The 25,283-nt window shown below is 43.8% G+C and overlaps 2 protein-coding genes across 5 annotated transcripts in view; one reads left to right on the top strand and one right to left on the bottom strand.

The window, feature by feature from the left end:
• Positions 1–947: 947 nt before the first annotated feature.
• On the top strand, positions 948–13,119 carry tgfb3 (transforming growth factor, beta 3). The gene is made up of 7 exons (XM_084381302.1): positions 948–1,698; positions 6,086–6,249; positions 7,579–7,708; positions 7,861–7,968; positions 10,052–10,208; positions 11,858–12,011; positions 12,100–13,119. Exons 1-7 carry the CDS (start codon positions 1,353–1,355, stop codon positions 12,256–12,258), a joined length of 1,218 nt encoding a protein of 405 aa, XP_084237428.1. The 5' UTR covers positions 948–1,352; the 3' UTR covers positions 12,259–13,119.
• Positions 12,882–25,283, bottom strand: part of ttll5 (tubulin tyrosine ligase-like family, member 5) — a 47,980-nt gene continuing 35,578 nt past the window's right edge. For all 4 annotated transcript variants that reach the window (XM_084381297.1, XM_084381300.1, XM_084381299.1 and 1 more), the window contains 3 exons: positions 22,499–22,707; positions 18,224–18,306; positions 12,882–15,589 (listed from right to left, as the gene is read on the bottom strand). In XM_084381297.1, the coding sequence (XP_084237423.1) occupies positions 15,537–15,589; positions 18,224–18,306; positions 22,499–22,707 (345 nt within the window). In that variant the 3' untranslated portion in view covers positions 12,882–15,536. The remainder of the gene's footprint in view (positions 15,590–18,223; positions 18,307–22,498; positions 22,708–25,283) is intronic.

The raw sequence follows: 25,283 nt of genomic DNA, 5'->3' as shown, positions 1-25,283 counted from the left end.
AAGAATCAAGTGACTATTTTCTAAAATTAGAGAGCCCATGCCTTGCACACTGAAGCATGCAGTTACAGTGAACGATCGGCCAATCACTGACTCAGTGTTGCTTCAGTCAAAAATGAGGACCAGCTCTGAGGGACAGCACAAAAATGATGTCATCTAAACAATCAGATTCAGAGTTTCCCTTTAACGAAAACAAACAGCATCTTTCCCACAACTCCTACGCTTTTATCATTTCCCCTTCACATCAATTCCTGATCCCATACAACCCCATCACATCATGTGGCCTGCCACAGTTTACACATGCAGCCACAGTCTGAGAAAGGAGGGGATCTGAACTTTCCCCTGACTGTTCGCTAGATGTCGCTGTTGCGCATGTTTTATGTTTTTGAACGGTAGCCGCATGGAGCGGATCACAGCAGCTGGCTGGGCTCCCTGTGCACCTTCAAGTTCCCTTTTGTTAGCCCTAACTTTGGCCTTACATCTGCATTTGATTTTCCTCCAAAGCTTTGTTTTGGATATAGATAATATTGTCCAAAGACTATATTATCAAAGTTTACTGAATGGTCCCCCAGTCAGGTCAAGGGTCCTTATAGAAATGTATGAGCATACAGCAAAACATGCTTAACTTAGTGTCTCATATCATATAATACAACCGTGTTTGTCCTCTCCATCTGTAGAAAGGGCAGAAAAACAAAGTACTCCCTTGGTAAATCAGTGGGGATTCTCTCTTGCGCAATCACATATTGCCCAATATTACGCACGGTTTTATTTAAAGTCTGATTGAAAAACAATCTCGACGTCGAGTCTAATTAAATGCGTTTCAGATTAGGACACATCTCATCGTCCGAATAGAGGCTATAACTCGCTGCCCCGCCCCCTTAAAAAAAACGTCACAGCTCGTGACTATAAATTATGAGTGAGAGTGGAGAGCGCTCGAGTGTGTTTGTGGCTGGACTGCAGGGAGATAGCAGCGAGGCGCACTGACTCCATAAGCACAAGTGGATGGAAAGAGCCCAATGCGATGGAGAAACTGAAAACTGAGGAAGGAGAGAAGAGATGCTCGCATGAGACAAGAGGGAATGAAGAGTAGGATAAGCAGTTTTAATGAAGAGTTGAGATTGTTATCCAAAACAAAAACAAACCAAAAAAAAAATGGCACGGATTTTCTCCCATGCGAATGCGCATTTGGCAAAGATGACATAGCACTTGAGAAAATGGGAATCCTCCAGGAACAGAACTCACTCACGACCTGAATGAAAAGAGAAAAGGGATCCTGTTTCAGATCGGAATTTAGTTTTGTTCTGTCTTCTTTTACTTGACAAGCCTCAGTTTGTGAGCGGAACGCAGAGTGAAATATGAATCTGGGCAAAGCACTCCTGTTTTTCCTCCTCTCAAACTTTGTGACAATGACTTTGTCGCTATCCACTTGCACCACTGTGGACATCGACCACATAAAGAAAAAGAGAGTAGAGGCGGTCCGGGGACAGATCCTCAGTAAACTCCGGCTGACCAGTCCGCCTGAAACAACAGGTCCAAGTCAAGTGCCGTTTCAGGTTCTGGCGCTTTATAACAGCACCAAGGAGCTGATTGAGGAGCTGGGGAGAGACAGGCAGCAGAGTTGCGGGCAGGATAACACGGAGACTGAATACTATGCCAAAGAGATTTACAAGTTCAACATGATCAATGGTCCGCCAGAAAACAGTAAGTGTTGTTTATGATCGTGTAATTCAAGTGTTTCTTTTGCAACTTCCTATACTCACCCAATAAACTGCAACGCTTTGACGTTTTGGATGTGGGTCATTAAAATATATAGGGTGGAGCAGTTATTTGTGATTGGCAAGGTGTTTTATTTTTGCCAGTGCGCCTTCAGCCAAGGTGCTCAAACCTGCTCCAAATGCCTTTCTAAACTGACTTGTGCGAATCTATTTACGCTCACTGAGCTATAAACCTTTATCTGGCCTAGATACACAATTATTACAGGTGAGCCCACAGTGTCAAAAACAGGGATCTTAATTTTTCCAGCTGGCGTTAGGTCCACTCGTGTCTGTGCAGCTTTTACGCACGGACGCGCCTGTGAGCAGCGGAGCGACGCGCAAAGGAGAGGGCAAAGTAAACAGTCTAATTGGAATGAGCACCATTCCTCATACATACCTCACACCAAAGCCATGGGAACTCCAGCCTAAGTCTGACACATTCCTAAGCGGGGAAAATTCTCAGGCAGTTAAGTCTAGTATTTATTGCCAACTCCAATACCTCATTTCCATTTTCTGGCCGTGAGTTTCCCAATATTTTTCATCCACTGTTACGACTCTCACTTCTATTTCCCTATTACTATTTCTTTCTAGTAGCAAGGAGTCGAGCAGCTCTGTGTTATGATCTAATTCCCTTGTTCATCCATATTGGTATTTCCTGTATAAACTATGGTCCATTGATCGTTCCAGAAATCAGAAACAGAAGCTCGCCGAGCAGCAGATTCTCCAGAGAAAGTCAGCTTTTAAGTGGAAGAGTTGGATGTGTGCCCATTCAGTTGGGGTCAGAGGCCGGTTAGTGCATGGTGTTGCCATTTTGAAATCAACAGGTGTTTATGCTGTACTGTGACATTAAGCAGAGCCTCCGCCGGTTCCAGCATTATAGCCCTGAATCAAATCCATTTCACAGGTCCCACAAAGTGCCTCTGACATTCAAAAATACACAGCTCGGGGTTTATCCACTGGTCAGAGGTAGCCAGAGCTCCCAAAACAAACAAGAGGTCTGAGGAGTGGGATCAGTGATGGCCAGGTGCCCAGGACACATCACGCTGGTCTCATGCTGTAGGTGATAATACAAGGCATGAACTTGACTTGCTGCTGGCAGCACTTCATGCACTAACCAGCTTACCCAAGGAGGATATTAAAGAAATGAACAGAGGCTGCCAACATACATTAATTAGCACTTTTCTCACCCTTTCCATTATGTAATTGTAAAGCGAGCGGGGCATGTTGCAGTGTGTAGGAACATAATGTCTGTCACCTTGATAATTTTGCAGTGTAGTTCATTTTCATTCCTGCTGGATATAATGAGTTTTACATTCACCGTTTTTGGAAGGTGGGAGTGTTTGGGACCACAGTCAAGTTTTGCTTTTTTTCGTGCCCAGTTAAAAAGTTAAACAGAAACTTTTCTCTCATACTTGAATGCGCCACTTGCTCCAGACTACTCTGCTAGACATTACTACAAATGCAAATCAAGGCATGTGCCATTTTGTGTCTAGATGAAGCATAGCCGAGACTGGGCAGCTGTAGATCTTCCCTTTCTGGTGCATGAGGAGGTCAGCGCGGCTCATTTCTATCCTCATAAACCAAATGCTGTTGAAGAAGGGAGATAAAGACACAGCTGAACTGGAGGATGACCTTTGGCACAATAACAGTTTAAGAATTCACCAGCGCTTAAATTAGAAAGCTCATCTCAAAGCATGCAGTTTCAGTGAAATTTCAAGCCAATCATTGATTCAGTGTTGGGTCAGTAAGAAACGAGGACGAGCGCTGAGGACAGCAGGGTATCTGGTATACAGGATAGTAGAAAGATGATGTCATCTGAACAAACAGAGACAGAGGTCTTTGGCCTGTTCCCAAAGAAACAGCATCTCTCTCCCCCCAGCTCCCACGCCTTAGCCATTTTTTGCTTCCTCATCCTTAATCAAGTGGAAAAAAAGTTGTTTTTCTACAGAACAGAGCTGCAGCACATTATCTCATCTGGTGTAGTGACCTGCCACAGTCAGTGTCTGCCACAGCAGGAAGTGGAGAAATGAGACTCTAATACAAAAATATGTCTTATTAAGGCTTAATATCTGGGTCATGAGTATTGCAATACCAATGCATACCAACAAATTCTAATTTCAGACACTCTAACTAGTAAATTTCCAAAGAAATCTCTGTTGTCCTCTATAAGACCGAGACACCTCAGCAGCTGGCTAGCACCTGCTGCCTTATGCTTCCTATTTCCTTTGTTTACCTCCACAAAGCTCTGGAGAGACTGACATCACGGACAATCCTCCGGGCAAAAGGGCAAGCAGAGGTGATTCCTGAGAGCTTTTTCTTTTTTTATCAGGGCATTTGTGTGTCATGAGAGCAGAGGATCCCAGACAGACACTGGAGGGTTAGCATGTGTCAAGTGTGGTCGAAAGCGTCTGGGCGAGGCACGCCTGTCCTCAGGCCTTCCTCTACAGATGTACCTCTAAATCCCTCTTTTAAAGCCCATCAATCTTCGAATAAATTGAGTGTTAATACGAGAATGAGATCAACTGGCCATCATTTTGTTGTTCAGGCTTTTATTTGTGACTATAAATAAGCTTTTGCAAGCGTGTTAATGAGAAGGTCCTGCAGTAAAACTAAATTCTCTCATTAGAGTCTGAGTTAAGAAGAACAGCGTGTAATTTAAGTGAAACAGTAGTCCGAACAATAAATCTAATTTGTTTACTTCCTTGATGCTTAAATTAGAAGAGTGTGCTCTTTTTTTAGATAATATCTAACAGCAAAAAACTCAAAATCATTGATTTCTGAGTGGATTTAACAGCAGGAATAAGACCCTGAGCTATCATCTCAAAATGGTGAGGGTCAGTAAATTGGTGAATGTATTTCATTTTAATTATGCAAAGCAATCCCCTCCACTTACCAACATGGAACAAATTACCTTTCAGACCCTTGGCAAAAATAAGCCATAATGTGAAATCCACCTAAAACCATTGCAATGGGAAAAATGAGGTCATCCAAAAGGAAACCAAAGACTTGATTAGAATTTCAAATCTCCCCTCCAAGTGGGGCTTTCCACCTTCTGTGGGGGAGGCAGAGTGGGGAGACGGGGGGAGACGGAGCAGTGAGTGAGGGGAGGAAAGGGCTACTGAGGTTTCCTCCTTATAGATTGTGTGGAAAACACTGGACAGATATCTGGCGGGGGATGAATGCTGAAAAGGTCACCTATAAATAGGGAAAGTTTTTAAAAAAAGCTTTGTGGAAATATCAGATAATGACTGGGAGGACACAGAAATAGGATTATGGGTCAAATGAAGTACAGACACTCGGAGATGTGCAAGTTCCCTCTGCGTGACACAGGAACAACTGAACCTCTGAGTTTCCATTTGTCCTGCTTGAGGTGCAAATCAGCTAAAGGTGCAGTTCTCCCTTTTTTTTCTTTACGCCACCAGCAAATCTGAGGCGTGCTAGTAAAGCTTAAAGCTTGGGGTAATAAATTAGCCATGGCTTGGCTGTAAATGACTGTTTCCACTTGGCCCATAAAAAGTTTGCTATGTGCTTGTTTTGCTCAACACTGCATGTGCTTGGCCTGTTAAATTAATAAACTGTTCAATGGCATTAAAAGGTTTCAGTACAACAGGAAGCTTTTCAAGATAGAGTCACAATGTGGCCATTTGTTTAGCTGATTCTGCTAAAGGTCACCGCACTATCACACACAAACGCATACCTATAATACAGCATGTTATTGCTTGTCAAGCATGCACTCAGTGGTGTTAACTGTCACGATGGAGTCCCCCTCCTCGCCGGTTTCTCAGGTATTGTTCTGATCCAGCACGTGAGCCCACATGCTCCTCTCAGTTCCAGGGAATAACTTGGCTGCTGTCTGAGCCCTCTGAGCACCTGTTGGGCTCCAGAGCTGGTGGGCGGAGGAGGAGCACGCTGTCGTCCCACTGCAGCCTGCTCCTCCACCACCACCACCGCACATGGGACATTTGGTTTTCATTTCATGACTTCAACTTGTTGCTAACTCGGACCGCACAAAGCATAAGCAGATGGTGCGCGGTAATGGCCCACGTTTCTCTGGAATGGAAAAGAAATAGTAAAAACAATAATAATACAAGGTTTGTTGAGGGGAATCCTTTGTAAAAAGGGTTATCAATAATCAGATGGTAAACATGTCCACCCCTGTTGCGATGTCAGTGGAAAATAGGCTTTGATAACATGTACACAGTGAGGGAACAGATGGGAAAGAGCTCAAAAGGATTCTGACAAAAGCAACAATGAGAGATCCAATTTGATGTTTTTTTTAAAAAAGGAGATATTTAATAACATCTGTTGAGTCATCATTTCCACTTTCCCTGCAGATGACCTCCCCTACTGCCCTAAGGGGATCACCTCCAAGGTATTCCGCTTCAACGTCTCCGCCATGGAGAAGAACTCCACCAACTTGTTCCGCGCCGAGTTCCGAGCCCTGCGGATCCCCAACCCCGGCGCCAAGAGAAACGAGCAGAGGATTGAGCTCTACCAGGTGTGAGAACTGACCGTTCCTTTCCACTGTTAGCAGAGCGCGGGGGGGTAATGCGCTCGATTTGTCTCCGAAGGCCGGCCCTCTGCAGGTCAGCGAGAAAGATGAAAACATTTATATTAGGGTGTCCGACTCCCTCTCTTCCTCTCTTCTCATGTGCTGATCATTATTCCATGTGCTTACAGTCAAATGGATTCTGCATTAGGACAAATTTAAGAGCTTGCACAGCCGTCTTTGAGAAACCCTAGATCACCATTCGGCAGTTTCTTCTTTCCTAGCTGTCAATCTCGGAGCAGTTGTCCATCCTTGTTAGATCAAGTAAGGTGCTGTGCTTTCAACAGAGGGGTCCGTGCTGTAGATCCCCACCTGCACTTGTGTATTTATGAGCATTTTTTTAAAGTGTGTCAAAGCATGCATCTGTTAGATGTCTGTGTGTGCGGGGTGGCAAGGTTTTTTTTTTTTCCTCATTAATCTCCCGTGAGAGACTAGGAGTAATGATCAGGTTCCAACATTTCCTGCCAGGGAGACAAGCGTCTCCGGACTGCATACCGCCTCTGAGGCAAGGCTCTGGCCGGCTCTGAATACAGACTGTCAGGCCCTCAGATTGTTTCCAGGGGCCTAGGAGGAGATAGAGGCAGGGTCACCCACCGGGGGAGTAAATGGAGCTGCTTGCTCGCCCCCGCACTTTTCAGGCTGGAGCTGATTGGCAGAGGGCTGACGCTGGCAGCCTGGTGGCCCCTCGTTCCCACAGGAAGACAGATTAGATCCTGACAATGTTCAGGAACCTGGTTATCCATAGCACCGCTGTGGGGCTAAGTGCCCATACCCGCCACCCAAACATGCACATTTCTCACTGCAGATAAACACCTTTGTTCAGGGAGGTGCTGATGGAGATAGGAATGTCTGAACCACACTGTTGCATTTTCCTCCATCGCCAGTTTTGTATATTTGGGGTCTCCACACGATAACACAGTTAAGAGATACCTGCAACCCCTGCTTTTCGTTTCTGAACCGCCTGACACTGCATCTGGGAGCCCGGCTCGAGTCAAAGTTTGAACTGCTGATGTGAAGGACAGCCAGGTTCTCATTGGCAGGAGGGTAACACGCAGGCATTAACTTGCAAAATGGGGATATCAACACAGGGAGTCACTTTTTCCATGAGGAGTAGACATTTGGCCCAAGGCATCCTGGAGAGTCTGGCTCAGACAGACAGCTCTGGTTCAGCGTGTGTGTGTGTGTGTGTGTGTGTGTGTGTGTGTGTGTGTGTGTGTGTGTGTGTGTAAAAGAAAGAGAGTTTATGCAGCTGGGTCACATTTTCATCTTTCCTCGCAGATCCTCCAGAAAGACGACCCCAAAGCCAAACAGCGCTACATTGGGGGCAAGAACGTCCTGACCAAGGGAACGGAAGAGTGGGTCTCCTTTGATGTCACAGAGACAGTGAGGGAATGGCTGATGTACCGACGTGAGTGTGGGACACCTCAAGTTTTTCCTTGCATCACACCTTATTAGTTACATGTCCTGCCAAAGAGTGCTGGTTCGTTTGAAATGAAGGATAATGGCCCCAGGGAAAAAATGTCAGCTATTTACATCCCGCCGCTCTTGTTTCCCCCTCAGAGACCAATCTTGGCCTGGAGATCAGTGTGCATTGTCCCTGTCACACTTTCAGACCTAATGGTGACATCATCGAGAATGCCAATGAGGTGCTGGAGGTCAAGTTCAAAGGTGAGACTGCATTTAATCGAGAGGGATGTGACAGAAAGTGAGATGGTTTGGATTTGTATGAGCAAATGTTGTTGTTTGCGTGTCATTGACTAGTCTTAGTGAATTAAAGGAGACATATTATGCTAATTTTCAGGTTCATAATTTTATTTTGGGTTACTACTAGAATGGGTTTACATGCTTTAATGCTCAAAAAAGACAACTCCTGTCTCTTTAAGGACCCCCTCCTGAATACCCAGTCTGCTCTGATTGGTCAGTTCACACATGCCTGACCCAGCACCACTAACAACAACAGCAGCTGTGCTAAATTAATTCTTAGGATTGTTACAATTGATTGAAAGTCAAATTAAGTGGGATGTTCTTACAGTCTGATGCCTGGTTTATGGCACACAGCTATATAATGTGACGTTAAAAATATACATTATGGGAAATATATCTATCTATCTATCTATCTATCTATCTATCTATCATTTAACTCGCAGTAAGAAGGCTAATAAACATATTCCAAAAAAATGGCCAACTATTCCTTTAAATACCTTGCATATTTTCATATTATTTGTAAAATTGGGGTATGAATAACTGCAGTGTCTTCAAGAATTCTTCTCTGATAAAATTTGTCCCATTTTGAGAGCACATCTCAGTCACAATCTCCTGTGTTGTGTTGGTTTCTGCCATTTTTTTTTCTGTCTTCCTGTCTCCGCTTTAGATAAAATAAGTTCTTCCATCTTATATTTAGGATCAAGAGCCAGATAACATTTATGTGTGTTTGAATTTGGTTTCATTTGTCTAATGTTTCAGATAGGCATCTTGTGTTTGTTGAACAATTTGGTTTGTTCGGATTAGCACTCTTGAGGCAGTGCTGGTTTTAGGATGATCTGCATTAGCGAGTCTCAGGAGCTAATATAAACTGTTATACTAGGAGTTTGTTTTTGGTTCCAGTTTGAGTTTATAATGCCTGTTTCAGATGTTGCCAACATTTCATAACTATTTTTAGATTTTTTGCTATTATTGAAGTATATTATCAGTGGATATTGGCATGCATTGGTGTTTTTTTTCCCTCTTAATGTTAATTATGATCCTATAAGCCTCTTTATACAGGGCCTTTAGAGGACACTGTATCTGGTGTTGCCATGTTGGCAGAATGGATCCTCTACAAGTGGCAGAAGATTTGATGAAAGTCCAGATTTTTTTGATTTCTTTGTCAGTTTTCACTTTTTTCTTTATTTGCATAAAAGTTTATCTGTTTTATTACATTCACTGCCAAATAAAAGATACCTGAGCCATTGATTTAGTCTCTTCCACCCCTTTTCCACTAAATTATCTCTGGTTCTTGAACTGGCTCCTTCCAACATTTGTTGAACCTTGGTGCTTGGAGTTGAACCATTGTAATCGAGGATATGTCACCAATGGAGGGCATTGCACAATGTAACTTAAAACAAGAATCATATTCAACAACCTGTTGACCAAAACAGTTCAGGTGCTGGTTTGGACCCAGTGCCAACTCTAGAACTACTTTTTTTCCATTTTGAGATCCAGAGAACTGGCTCTCCGCCAGGAAAACTGGTCCTCAAGCAGCAGCACCTTTTGAAATCTTAAGATAATGGGTTTCCTTTCAAAGAGGAAGAGAGGGACACAGAGCATGGGAATACAATTGATCTGGTATCTCACTTAGCACTGGGGCCCCCGGGCCCTCGGTCCTGGGAACACTCCCGACTGGCTTGGCCGCAAGGAATGTGCTGCCACGGCGCTCAGACGCTTGGCCCCGAATTAAAGAGAGGCGTACATATCCACCAGCAGCATCTCTCCTGAGATGTCCACTGCTTTAACTATCAGGGGTAGATTGGATGAGCAGACACAGGCCCATGGGGGAGAACGGAAGGGACCAGTGTTGAATAAGACAGAAAACTGGGCCAAAAATGAGTAAAGCCCAGCCTGGATTTTACAGTATCCTTCTGTAAAAGTTACAGTTGACTACACTGAAGTCAGCTCTTAAAGCACGGACATCCTTACAGCTCTCAACACAATCCTCTGTATTTCTGTGCAGTTCTTCTTGGTATCCTCCCGACTAACTGACTCGCTCCTGCAGGTATGGAAGCAGACTATGACGAGCTGAACCGTGTGAAGTATAAAAAGGAGCAGCTCTACCCCCACCTCATCCTCATGATGCTCCCGTCCCACAGGCTGGATGCCCAATCTTCCTCCCGCAGGCGCAAGCGGGCACTCGACACCAATTACTGCTTCAAGTAAGGCAAAATTTCTCGTTTGTGGAAAATGCACTGCTTAGACTATTGTTCATTGTCTTTAACTTTGTTAAGTCATGTCAGTGACTACACCTGCACAGCCAGTTTTGATGTTTTAAACACTAAGCTGGCTAAACATACCACAGGGAACTTTCTCTCAATTTAATACCGATGCCTCTATTTGACCTACATTAGCAAACGAGACCATCAGCGAGAAGATTGGCCATTACAATGCAGTTTTTCTCAAAGCCTGTCACCAGGTTGAATTACGAAAATTAAACTATTTTTCATGGCGGTCTGCTGAGAATGAATTGGAGAAAGAAGCTGAGGAAAGAAGCTGCTCTCTAGTCTGTTGGTACGGCAGCGGATACTTCTGTATCGTCAGACGGCAGCGGACCTACTGGCTTATAATGTGATTTTATGTTGGCCTTGCTACCAAGCTATATCGTGCTGCTGGCTTATTATTACATGAAGACATGACATTTCTTGTGAATGCTGATAACGTTCATCATATTATATTTCTATAGTGGTCTTACATAGCAACAAAAAGGGCCATGTTGTAAAAAGTAACCTAAAGTCATACTTGATTAAAAGTAAAGATATCATGCAGTATTACTTTGGTAAAAGTGAAAGATTTTTTTTAACATAAATTATTTCAAAAATGTGCTACTTCGTCTCTGATGTTTGTAAGTACAATATTTGTCCCAAAATGCAGTGGAATGGACGTATGAAGTGGAGGTAGTCAAGTAAAGTTCATGAAATTGTACTTAAACACAGTACTTGAGTAAATGTACTTAGTTACATTCCATCACTGCATCCTGCACACAGCTGTTTCTAAAAAGAAAAATAGTAATAAAAATACACCAGGTCCTTCTCTCACTTCCTCCGAACACAAGTGCACTTGCTAGCTACATCAAGATCTTCTGACAGGAGGCGGTGATGCATGTACTGCTTTTGTCCTCAGATGCCACCAGTATAAAAAAAAACAGTAACCAGAAAAGGTGGTTGCGTTTTAAAACTGGATTTGAATGCTACACCTTAAAATCCATTGGACATATTCCAAAATACATGAAAGGGGAGCACATCTTAAATTTCAAAAGGAGAGAAGAATACTCAAATTTCACTTATTTATTTTGCTAAATGTTTTTTTCCCTTGGTTTCTTGCAGCTGCTGTCATGTATTGAAAATGAATAAATACATTAAAAATGGCCATGATTGCGGTCTTCCAAAATTGTCAGGTAGTACACCAGCCAAGGCAACATGAAATGGAAATATCAGCTGTCACGTCTCAAACCGATGGCAGGGAAGAAGAGCATGTGGGCACAGAATACATAGAATAAGCTTGTTAATCACCCAGACGAGCATGACAGAGGTATTAGCTGATACAAGTTGGGATCTGTCCCGGTACCAGCAAACGCTACCTCCCCTCACACACCGTCTCCTCCGCTTTGGATTTCCTCTGTCAGGCTGACAGGCAGCACCAAAGACACCTGGGCTGACTCCAAGAGGGAAAATAAGGGCACACCTAAGAGTGGAATTTCTAAACCTCTCTCTCATCTCGGCTGTGAGGCCATAGGGAGGAGAACATATAAAATATGTGTGTTATACGCGAAGTGAAGTGTGTTATCTCTTCTGTCCTCTCTTGTCTGCAGCAATTATGAGGAGAACTGCTGTGTGCGACCACTATATATTAATTTCCGTCAGGATTTGGGCTGGAGGTGGATCCATCAGCCTGAAGGGTACTACGCTAACTTCTGCTCTGGTCCCTGTCCTTACCTTCGCAGTGCAGACACCACCCACAGCTCGGTGAGACAAAGTGAAACATCATATTAAAGTCATGAATCTATTTGGAACTGTTGCTGATGCCTATCTCCTTTTGCTTTTTCTTCCAAAGCTGCTGAGCCTGTACAACACCCTGAACCCAGAAGCGTCAGCGTCACCCTGCTGTGTTCCTCAGGACTTGGAGCCCCTCACCATCCTCTACTACGTGGGTCGCTCCCCTAAAGTTGAGCAGCTCTCCAACATGGTGGTCAAGTCCTGCAAGTGCAGCTAGGCGTCTGAGGCTTCAGGGCCCTGCGAGAGACATGGGATGTGACGGCTCCCAGCACTACTCAGGAGCGGGTATGAGGGGTTAGACGGGGGGCGTGGTACAGTTCGTCCTCCATGAGTACCTCCGACCCCTGCTTCAGCCTTCGCCGGAGCTCTCTCTCTCGAAAGATGCAGTCCACCACTCTCCTCTAAAATCATTGGCAGCATTTACAAAGAAGACTTGTCAAACACCACTCCACTAACGCTCTCAAACCCATCAGACCTCTTCAAGAATCGCCTCGTCTCTCATGTTTTTATTTTTAATACTCCAGCATTTTGAAGAGCCTGTACCTCAGTGTTACATAACGTCGGTATTCAAAGCCCAATGAAAGAGAAACAGAATTGTCTTGCAACGACCACTGCATTCTTAAAGACGTAAAGTAATTGCAGTCAAAAAGAGAAAACGACGGGGAACGCAGACTGAACTCAGCATGATAGGAATATGCCAAAGAGAGCAACACAGGACACCTTCGAACGTCCGAGCTGGAAGCTGACGCTGTGCACGCCACAGCTCCTGACACTGTTTGTTTAGGATTAAATGCTGTTGAATAAAAATGACCTTAGGAAAAAAAAAAAAGAAAGCAAACATGCTGGAAACCAACCTTTATTTCAAAGTAGTATTTCCATGGTTATGTTTACCTCTGTAATACAACAGGATGGTGATTCCAGGGATTGTTTTGTTTTGTTTTGTTTTACAGTGAAGCCTTTCTGTTGTATGAGACGATGTATGTCACTAAGTGAACACTTAAACTAGATCACGAACTGTAAATGTTTTTCTTATTACTCTTGGAAACACCTTTTTTTAATTAAAAAATGGACAGTTGGATAGATTTGTTCTATTTTCATCTTTTCTGTTTTTTAGTATATATTTTAGAGCTCTTATTTTTTAAAGGGCAAGTTCAATGCAAATCAAAAATACATATTTTTTCCTCTTGCCTGTAGCGCTATGTATCCATCGAGCTTGTTTATACCATAAGGGAACAAGATGGCACTCAAATAATACATTCGACAAACTGAACAGCAATGTCTCCTTCCAGAAATCATGACTTTGTTACTCCAGATAATCCACAGACCTCGTTGAGAGCAGTTGCATGTAGGAACTATCTTCTTTCTCCCGAACTGCACCCGCCAACAGTATCACTGAGCGGAAGGATGCTCATGGACGAGGCACTGTAGGGATATTGTGTCTTTCCTCTGGGCTGAGTTGTAATGTTAGCAAGCTTAATTAGCTAAGCTAGTTAGCCTCTCTTCCAGGAGGGAGCTGCACGATTCCTTTCTGAGCAGTAATATGGAAAGAAAATACTTCCTCCATGAAATTTCTCACAACAAGGTCTGTGGATTATCTTGAAAAACCGGGTCAGAATTTCAGGGAAGAGAGCTTTGAGCACCACAAGACGAGTGCCATCTTGTTCCGTTATATTTAAGAGAAGGCAGACATTTCTACGGCCGTTATCTCAAAAACTCTGCAACTCACACCAAAACAATCTAGATGGACAAATGGCACTACAAGAGAAATATATGGATTTTTCATTTTGAGGTGAATTGTCCCTTTAAAGGTAACAGGATAAATTTGGATGACCAAAGCGAAAAGAAAAATCCAAATCCAGTCACTGACAACTTCCAGTGTACATCATGTGTGGGGAACAAATACATCTACTGACATGATCGGCATGTTTTACTTTTTTCGAGGTCTTCCATTCCCATGTTGTTTCATACAGACTGCCAAGATGAGTCCATAAAATATTACATTTCCATGCATGTGTGTTGTGAACAATCAGCAGATTAACAGATTAAATGCCTGACTGTAAACAACAGGAGAATATACACACCGATTTGGATTCTACTGTTGGATTCTTGTAACACAGCATGCACTGGCATTAACAGCAGTAAATCCACAACATGTTCAACATCACTACAAAAAAATACCATCAAGTAAGTGTCTTAAAACCAGTTCTGTTGTACTGCATTGAAATCACAATCTGTGCAAAATCATCCTGACGAGAATCATCAGTTGATATGAAAAAGACATGCATGAAATTCAAGTATTTCTGAACAAAGACATCATAAACATATGCTGAATCTCTTGATATATAACAGATATGTTTTATTCTATTAACACGCCCTGAGTGAACTCACTACATGGTCCCAAGCAACAGAATATCCACAAGGACATTGTCTGCTGGTGCAGCATTAACCTTCATTGTAGGCAAGGCTGTGCATAACCATAATTCCTCTTTATGTTATGCTTTGAGCTACAGAACCGGCCGAAAAAGGCCTTTTGGTAAACACTAAATATATACTGATGCAATAACAATAACTTATTTCATTTTAAAATTAAATTTGGTCCATCCGAGGACAACAACAACATCTCAACAGTTTACAGTAACAATCACAAGCCAACTATATTGTTGATAAAACTTCCTGGCATCAGGGTTACATCGTCAAGGGCGAAAGGCTGCCTTTTCATATTCGAGCTCTAACACTCACAATTTCCTTTTTTTTTCAGCCTAAAGGATGTTTTACTCTAGCACAGTCTTAGGCAATGGCCATAGAGTGTGATTTGGCAGAAATTTGGCTTCAAACAAGGGCCAGGAGTTGGAGTGTCTGATGCCAGAAGCCACACGTGAAAGAAACTTTTTCATATGAGTGAGGGAGAGAAGCTGCACAGGCAACCTCTACAAAACCTTTCGTTAGCAAAAACCCCATCTTACCTGTTTGTGTAACTTTATAGGAAGTAAAAAGTCGACATGAATGGCTCGCGGTGCACATGCCATTCATGCGTGAGTAAAGAATAAATTGTTGAATCCCGTATGTAAAATGCCACTGGGGCATTGAAGAACCATCTGCTGAAGGCTATCTGTCAGTGAAATCTCTCTGTGGCATCAGTAGAATGGAGAGAATGAGGGCGCACAACTGTTGGTATATAGACTGAGTAAAGCCAAGAGGGATGAGGGGAAGGGGGAGAAGGGGGGAGAGGAGAGCTGAAAAGGCCAACTGATGTTGAGCTGCGCAACAAAATCCCGACCTGCGTCAAAGCTGGGCATTCCTGGCCTCGCCGACCATCCTCTCGCATGTCTGTGGCTGTATCACCGAGAAGTTAATAGGGCCCTGTTCGATGTCTGGCATGCTTTCATGTGCTGCTGTTGTCCTTTCCCAGAATACACCTCTGTGAGGATGTAGTTACATGCAGAGACACCTGTCAGGCCAGCAGAGGGGCAGGACGGGCCTCTGGTTGCCTTCCTGTCATCTGTGAGCGGGTTGCTGACCCTGGAACAGCTTGTGGTACACAGAAAGACCTGGGAAGGGATGGATAAAAGTCAAGTTACTAAAAAGAAGAAGAAGGGCAGCACAAGGTTTTCCCAACAGAAGAAAAAAATACATGAAACCCCTCGTGGTGAATGTTTTGTTGATCTTTTTAATCATTCATGGTCCGCAGCAGATCTGCTCGCTCATCTCAGTGCTCGGCCTTTTGTCCTGCTATCCCCCCTTGACTTCTCATCCCATCGGCTGGCACGCGGCCAGCTGTCCAGTAGAAAAGGCATTCCAAGTACAGTTAGAGCTGCCGTGTTTGTGCTCCCAAACAGTATTCCCTTTCATTCCCTCTCTGCACACTCTGTTTATTTTTGTGCTCTTTTACACCGTGGGGCCTGACTGAGCTGGAGAACGAAAACATCTCCCTGACTTCCAATCCGATGACATGACCGCTGGAAGCAGCTTCCTCTAGCTCGGCAAAAGGAAGATAAAAGGACAATATTCCTTCTAACGTGTCACGCTCCAAATGACATTTCTAACTAGAAATGATGTCAACAGTTTGTGCAATGGTGTGGAACAGAAGTTAGATAACAGCACAATCAGTCATCTAAATTTATCATTTTAGGATCTTTGCAATGTCACACTAAATACAATGACTTAGTAAATCATTCACTGTTGCTCTTACATACTTTTGATCTTATCTAGTTGTATCTTACCTAGTACATTTTCAAAGAATGGTGATTCACAGACTAAAAAGGTGTATCTGTTTCGAATAAAACATCCAATAACTTACATAATACATCTGAAAAGGGGATGACAGCCAATAACTACCTTCCTTTCCCAACAAGGCATCACACAGTCTTATTTTGACAGAGAGAGAGGCCTAAGCTATCCGTCCTGACATGATCAGACGCCCATTAAAATGGCACAAGTGCAGCATTCATTTCCTCCTCAAACTGAAAGCCATAAATCTCCTCAGTCAGCAGCTGCGGAGCCCTGAGAACTTCAAGAAAGCTTCAAGGGAAGCATTGTAAAACACATGTGGCCGATATAATCTAGGTTTGTAGGCTTTGATAGGTCCTCATCAAAACCCCACCCCTCGAGCCAACACAGAAGAAGCAGAGAAGGAAAAGGGGGGAAACAGGGTGAGCGAGCAGGAACAGTTTTCAGAGGATAAAGGGAGAGTTGTACGAGCAAAGAGAGGAAGAGATTAAGAGAGGAGAGAGATAAAGGGAGAGTGTGATTAATGATGGTTGACAGCTGATCATAGAGAATGCTCTCCATTTGGACCTGGCTCTAACTCCCTGTCAGAGTCAATCAGGGGAACTCAGTCATCTCGCTACAAAGGTACACTGGGTAGGCAGAAAGACCTGACGCACAAAGACTGTGACCCTTTTAATAACACCCCCCTCCCTCCACGGCACTACACTGACTCTCTGTTCAACTCCCAGTCCCATTCATGGTTGCTAACTGGTTTTTTGTACTGGGATTTTTCTTCTCCTTTAGTTCAGACATTCATTTTTTAAGTCAGGAGGGAAGCATCTCCCCCACCCTTTGCGCCCTGAACGACGGAAAAAATGCATTCATGAAATTCAGAAGCTTCTCCCAACGGATCCAGTTACAGTAATTGATGAGTTTATAAGATGTTTGTTAACCTAAGCCAGCCTCCATAGTCTGGGGGGAAGAGGGAGAATGAAAAGAAATGTTCTGGTTACACACACACACACACACACACACTCATTTTAGAGCGGGGAGGTGCACAGCTACTGTGTTTTTCCGACAAGCTGATCCCTGGGACGGCTCGGCTGTGACACTCACGTGATGTGATGAATAGTATGATCCGTGTAGTAGGTCTGTGGAAAAAGCCCTTGATCAGGCAAACGTGTGCATCAGCGCAAACTGCTTAATATCACTGTTACTGCAATAAGCCCAACACTTTGCTCAGGATGGAAAGAGTTGTGGAAATAGGGCAGGATGACAGGGCGCACGTGAGTGCATCCACCCACAATTGGAGTTCATTGCTCATAATAAACGGAGCAAAGTCTGAGCTGTATTTTTCATTCTCTCAGTGTGATTTCTGGGGCACGACTGGACAGCCCTTTTGGCGGACGGACAGTAATTACGACTGCGTAGGAATGACCAACAGATGGGAATGCCCAAACCGTTCCCATCACTGGATCTCATTACAGAAGGAAGATGTCATCACTGTTAGGCCTCTTTATCCTTCAGCAGTAATCTGACCTCTACTCTGGGACACATAAAGACTATATGATCAAAAAGACCTAATCCTGAACTGAAAAGTTTGTTTATACTCATTCAGATCTGGCTGCTTCATCTCTGCTTGGCATGAACTCTTAAGAGGGTCATGGCACAAGCTATCGTAATGTAATAGCCAACAAAACCTCACTTGACTCTACTAACAAGGTTGTGATTTAGGCTTGAACACTATTTATCATTATGACAATGTAGTTATCTTTTACAGTGTGCAAAATGCATGTACACATCCTGCACACCGCTGAGCGAGCACGAGCTGGCTAAAAATATCCAGTGGAGGTTATCAGTCCTCCCTGGGGAATGTCCACTATGCCTGGCTGTGATCACTGACACTGGCATGGAGATGGGCAGACTACAGTACCGACAGGCCAAGTTGCAACGCTGAACTGCAGCATCAGACCCACCTGTTTGACCACAGATGGCTTTGTAGACTGTATGCTGGTCGCTGGACACACTTCCACTGGCTGAACTCTCTGCAGACATCTGCCTGTTGATCAGACACAGGATAAGAGTCAGTGAGGCGCAAACAGATCAAGTTATGGTGACAAACTGTATCCTCAAATGTTAGAACACCTCGTTATGGATTTATACCAGTGTATTGATCTACTTAAGAGCTGAACTGTTGTTTCTTCACATTATATGAGGTAAGAAGGGTTTAATTTGTGACATTTGCACATTAAAATTGGAAAAAAATGACTAGACCTTTGTTAAATATTTTGTTGAGATGTGGACTTGTGGACCTGACTGTCAAATAGAGTTTCCTCTTGCAGTGGAGGCTGTTGAACAACTTCACAACAGTATCAAACTCCATCTCTTATTTTCATTGTTTTGATAGAGAGAGCGCTATATGAAAAAAAGATGTCATCCTCTGACAGGAGAAAAGTGGCGTCAATTTCAAATATTCTCCCTGTATGTGCAGTCACTGGAGGCCAGTGGGGGTTAAGTGTTTACTGAGTGCCTCTCATGAGCTATTGTGACACGAAGGGGTCAAATTCCTGCTCCTCATCCTGGTGATGTGATTTTCACATTGGCAAGACTATTGTGGTGATTACTGGCTATGTGGACCTGCGGGCAAGGGCTACAGACAGAAAGGGCGTACACATCGTTTTTCATGAAGGGTGAATAGTCAGCGCGATAGTATATACTTTTGTGTGTTTATCCCACAGGGCTTCACGCAGAAGTCTGCAGATCACAGACAAGGAATCACAAAGTCTTTTTCACGTTATCAAACAGCAAATACAGTGTTTTCCCAGAGTAAACCATTATTAGAAGTGGTGGGGCGTAGAGCAGGAGCAGACACGTCTGTAACCTTATACATTAAATCTGTTAAGCATTTTTTAGGGGGAACAATAAATAAAGCTTAGCTGGCATTAACCTCTCGCCCCAAACAGCAGCTTGCCAAAGGAGCATTAACAAGGTAATGAGGGTACACACTGCCTCCTTGTAAGGGGCTGCACAGTTGTTCTTTCATACCATTACACAACCACAAATAGAACTGGCCCACTTTAAGCGTGGCATACCTCGACAGGAAGCGACTCCTTTCATATTGAAAGGAGGGGGAAAAAAAACTTGACCTCTGGGTTCTTCACATCACTTTCTTTGTCAACAGTCTCTCACTCTGTCACATCAAGAGTCGGCCAGAAACACTGCAGGCGAGAACGAAATCTGAACTTGCAGTGTGTGGGGATGACATATAAGCCTAAAGTTGAAAATTTCACACTGCTCACAGAGAGCTGAGGGACTTATGTAAACAGAGCTGATGTGCAGCTTTACTTTTGGGTGCATTCAGGTAGTGAGTATGTCTGACCGAAGGGGATAAAGTTTAACCATAAACACACGTTTGGCAGCTCCTGTGTGTATACAGTATCCCGTGAAAATAACTACTGTTGTGGCTGATTAATAGGGAGCGAAAGCAGCAGCGTGGCTGACATTAATGGTGCTGCTGTAATTGTCACCCTATTAGTAATGCCACACGACAGCCTGGGTTTCCGCAGTTACAGCTGCGTCTAGCCAAACCTTGCAAACAAAATACCAAACAGGCTCATTTATTTGTGTTACAAATTGGTCCTTTCAAAGCCTTCACTGAAGTCATTCCACTTTGAGTCGTTGCAGCCCCTCGGGTTGGCAGCTGCGGTATGTTGATAGACCAGAGAGCCCTGCCCTGTTGAGTGGATACCAACATGAGGCACATTTGCTTCGAGCAAGTGTACCGCATGTTAGCTGAGCTTAAAAATCAAAGGCACTCAGAAACCTTGCCAAGGCTCATTCAGCTTCTTTTAATCTTAAATAAAACTTAACGAGGACCACAGACCAATCACTGGACACGAGTCCGCAGTGTCAGACAGAGCCGATTGGACAGCACTCTTGGAGGATTTCATCTTGCAGGCCTCCATGCAGAGGAAATCATTTGGCTGCATCGACAGAAATCTTCACCTCATTTCCTTTTCTAGACAAGACCAAAAAACCAAATGTCATCCTGATAAACAGATTCAACTAAGAACTGTCAGTGATCATTAGTGGTGTATCACTACAGTTCAACAGCTGGCCAGAGGAAGGTGTTTGGGGGCCTAGATAACCTTGAACTGTTGAATACACCCAGCACAGTGATTCTATTATAAGTTGGAGGAGCTCAGGCCTACACTGGGATGCATTTCAGATGTGCCTCAATAACAGAGGTATTGAGTTGCCCCCTAAAATGAGCGCTGGAAATAAAGGGAAGCAACTTATTATCCCACCATTCTCTGCGAACAATCATCTCCTTTCTCTTGGACGCAGTTTACATTTCTCTGTCATTCTTTCTTTTTCCCCTCTCTTTATTCTTTCATTTCATTGTTTCCATCCGTGCATTTTTGGTCCCGAAGCTTCCGTTTTTCCCACACTCTCCCCTGTCACACTGGTCGACCACAAAAATGCAGGACAGAGGAGAGTGTGAGGGGGCTCTGGAATTCCACATGCGGAGGGTAAACACAGCCACTGCCAGGAAGACACACACACAGGAGCAAACACAGCACCTACCCGGCTGCCCTAACCTATTCTACAACCCCTGCGCTGCTCCACTGCCCTCTTAACTCTTTGCATGCCGGGTACAGTCAGTCCGGTGGAGTAAGATGACTGAATGTAACACGTCAGCAGAGCGAGGGCTTGGCTCGGCACTACCTGCTACACTCAACTCAACTCTTTACAGCGTCAGCAGGATTGTGAAGTGTCAATGAATGAATTCAGTTACAGAGAGGAATAGAGTGTACACATCTGTTTGATCACCACATATGAGGGATAATTGCAAGGAGTTATTTTAAGGATATATTATAAAAGAAAATTGTCCAACATGTTGATAACCAAATTATTTTAGTCCCCAAACTTCCAGTATCCCTCACTCACAATAAAAACTGTTCCAATTGAGTGCTGGCGTCGTTTCTACACAGTTTTGTTTTGTGTCCTTAATTACAAAATGATGCCCCTGGTGTTCAAGGTGAGGCAAAGCATTTCTTCCAAGGATGGATGGAAACGGCAGTGCGTACATGAGAAAGAAGTCATTTCCTCTGTTTTTAGTTGCATGGAGCATTATCGAGACAGAAACAGGACCAGTAATGCATGGTGAAAGATACAGTATGTGAGGTTGGCCTGTAGGTGCTGACTACAAACAAAACTCATTACGTCATAACAATGTTATGTCTTGAAAACTTGTATCTTGAGATAAACATGTATGCAACACTGTGATCCTACCCTCTTACTGAGGTTACACAGTGCAGAAACAAGTGATGGGGGGCGGAGCGGCTGAGACAGAGACACCATTCACCCTTTTACAAGACACTGTACCATCATAATGATTTTGAAGCTGTTCTATTAGGGTAAAAAAGTTACATAATGTTGCTTTAAAAGACGTATGACGTACATAGCTAGCATGCTAAGATGTTAGCTAAATAGGCCGTTGAACTTTTCATTGAGAAATAATGTGTATATTACGCTATAATATATTAATCAGAGGGAGTTCTCTAACACATCGGAGATCACGTAGGTTTCCATAGGAAGGAATACATTTCGGGTTGCACACAGAGCAATGTGGAAATGAGGCATCAGAGGGCTGTGAGGAGCCCTTTACCACTGCAACAGCGTGCCTTAAACAAGCAATGTGCCCTGATCACAAAGGCTTGCTGTTGTTGTGTAATTTGGCCAGATGTTGCAGTAATAAAGTCATAAAGTAATTGGGGGAAATAGCTGGCAGTTCAGCCCTCTTTCACTCCTTTCCTTTTATTTGCCCTTCTGCGCTCTTCAGCTTATCTCCAAACCAAACAGGATTTAAACAGCGCTTGGAGCCCGGGCCCTTCCACTGAACCACGTTCTGTTTACGGTTCAGGCAGAAATCAGGCCTGTGATGAGGTTGTTTACTGAACAGGCAGATACACCCCGAGGCCAAAAGACTGGGAGCACTCACACTGCGCACATTTTCTTCCTCTCATTAGCATTAGTTGTGTCCTTTTGAACTCACCAAACCCCATGCACTTTGCCTCGATCCACAAGCAGTGGCCAATCAATGCCACCCCACTGCAATCAACTTAATGTGCTACACATTGTGACTTCATCAAGCTATCAGCTATAGTGGATTCAATTAGCACAAGGAATCAGAGAGAAGTGCTGTAAATCAGCAATAAATGCATTCAGTTGCAAGGCTGTTTTTTTACTTGATGAGGCGCTTTCTTGCATTTTTCCTGGTCTGTCCCTCTCTGGCGTCGCTGGGTGGCTTTGGGGCGAGAACAGGACTGACACAGGTTTGGACGTGGCTGTGGCCATGACTGTGACTGGGCCAAACATGAAAGCTGGGTGGAGGGCAGTTGGATGAGTCTGTGGGAGCCTGGGAGTGTGGAGCAGTTGTCTGGTCTGGAAACTGAGCCTAAGAAACAAGAAAGGAAACTGTTAATTAGGGTCAACGTAACTCAGACAGCAAACTTCACTTTTATCAACTAAGTTTGCCATGATGACTTCTGTTGTAGTGTTAAAGCATAGATGGCTATAATGGCTTCAATATTCTAAATATAAGGTGTTTTTTTTAAGGTGGCTTAAATATGTGTTGCTGCTGCCCTTGGCCACAGCAGTATATTGCTTAGCTTCTGTGCCAGGGCTACAGCTGCTTCTCCAAACTGGGGGTGTGCTGACTCTCATCTACTGAAGGTAATACCTATGGATGAGTACCTCAAACTTCTTATCAACTGCACTATTTAGGACAAAATCAAATCAAACCCAATTCCAAAAGAGGAATAAGGAGGCGCACTCACATTTGGAATGGGCCAGTCATGGGAAAAATATGTGATCTCTGATCATTAAGGTGAAATATCAGAGTGCTTGACATGACTTATTGCAGATATATTAATGAAATGCCATCCAGTATCAAAACAAGCTCAACATTTTTTTGCAGTTGGCTGCAGCGAGGAGCAAATTCTTCACATTATTTATTTGTTTGTACAAGATCTCTTCAAAGGCTGTGGAAGAGGGAAAATACTGTTTTAGTTCTGACATAATATTTTAGAGCCACATTTCACTCTGTCCTTGCAGAGCAGGGGAATGCTTTGCATACATTCCTATCGCAGCTCATGCCAATGCTATTTTCTCCGCGGCTTTATACGGCTATCTAACAAGCTAATGGTTTTCCGGCGTCACAGTGCAGCCGTTCAAAGTGCCGGCAGTGTGACAGGGAGTATCTGATGTAATTTGTGTGCTGATAAATGAGAAGCTGAGTTTCCAGGTTGCGAGGCCTATGGCCGCAATTCAGTTTGAGCGAGACCAGGAAGGGCACCTTTCTTTGGCTGCCAGGTGGCCCGGGGCCAAGCCTGTGGAGGAGCCGCGCAGTCTGCACCCAGTAACTGGAACGTGGAGCGGGGCGCCGGAACAGCCCCCTGTCTCTTTCTCTCTCACAAGAGTACACACTCAGACACATGAGTACATGAGCACTCACACCAAATGAAGCACTTTCTTTTGTGTCTTCTGTTAAAGGGCAAATCCACTAATTTTACACATTAAACTGTGTTTAAAGGTCTTGGGGATAACTCTTCAACACAATACATACATTGGCATGACGCCAAAACTCTTAATTCTTCACATTCTGTTGATTTTTTTTTACATATTGCACCTTTAATGTGTAAAATTGGTGGAGTTACCCTTCCCTTATCCAACGTAATCAATTACATGAAGTGCTATAGTGTCAGATAGACCAAATCCCAGGAGTATTCAGGTCAAGTTACTGACTTCTTCCTGGACCAATCAAGGGGCAGAGAAACATTTAGACATCTATCTCTGGAGTCAAAACATGTGTAATAATAATACATAATGTGGCTGCAAGGTGGAAGACCTCAGTTTCAATACAGATTTCTCAGTCAGACTGGCAGAGAGACCCATGTCGGAGGAACGAATGAGGAGGGATGGCCAGGATTTTAGGGAGGGATGTCTGATCTGATGGTGAGACAACCATATCCAGAGTCAGCCTTCCTATGACTTCAGTTTGGGAGGTCCGAACAACCAGATGACTCTGTTGTGAAGTCCACATGGAGTTCTCAATGCCACAAACAGTTATACAGATTATACAAGATTTTTCTTCCTCTATATGTTTAGTGTACGACGGGACATGTCAGCAAACAAACAAATAAAAAAGAAGAGCGTCGGTCATCTGTGTTCAGGCTACGAGACGATATGGGAAGAGGGATGGAACAGAGGAATGGCAGGGGATCGCTTTCATAAAGTGCCTTGCGTAAAGTGGCCAGACCAAGCCAAGAGAAATATCACCTCAATTGCATTAATTAAGGCTCAACCAAGATGCTGAAAAAACAATGACGTGGGAGCAACTGCATTACTCAGGTCAGATCGGACCGATCATTCCACCCTGTTAGCTGTCCCATGGCGCTTGCATGTCTCCACTTCTCTTCATCCATAAATGGACTCCAACAAAATCCTCCGGAAAATGAAGAAATACACTCTTCCTGTTCGGATCCTCTTTCAAAGCAACTGCACATGAAGACGGAAGGCCTTTCCTTTTTTCTCTAAACATTAAAATTATGCAGAGCGATATGACCAAGACCTCTTTACCTTTCTAATCTCCTTCTAAAAACAGCCACATCTGTCACGGCCAGTCAGGCACAACTAAAAGGTTTTTTGTCGCTACATTACTACCGCTGAGAAAAAATCATATCCCAAAAAATTTATTTGTGTTGCAATGGGAACACAAACAGAGCTCAAATCTGATATGAACTGTACTGTAATGGTCAGACTTCAAATTCATAATCAACTCTGTGTCGGGGCCCTTTTAGTGCACTCACAGGCAGCATTCCTTGATTACTCACCTTCCAACATAAACCTAGCAGAGCCACTCGGCCAAACAATGTAATCTTGGGGTGAGAAGTCATGTTAGGCTCTCCAGGAATGAGCTTCTGTTCAGGAAGACGTTCCCACCAAACACCATTTTGTGAAGCGGTTTGGACA

Source organism: Pagrus pagrus (genome assembly GCF_965226575.1).
Source record: "Pagrus pagrus genome assembly, chromosome: 18".
NCBI lineage: Eukaryota > Metazoa > Chordata > Actinopteri > Spariformes > Sparidae > Pagrus > Pagrus pagrus.
Note: the sequence above shows the minus strand (reverse complement) of the source record. Positions and strands in the feature narration are given on the sequence as shown.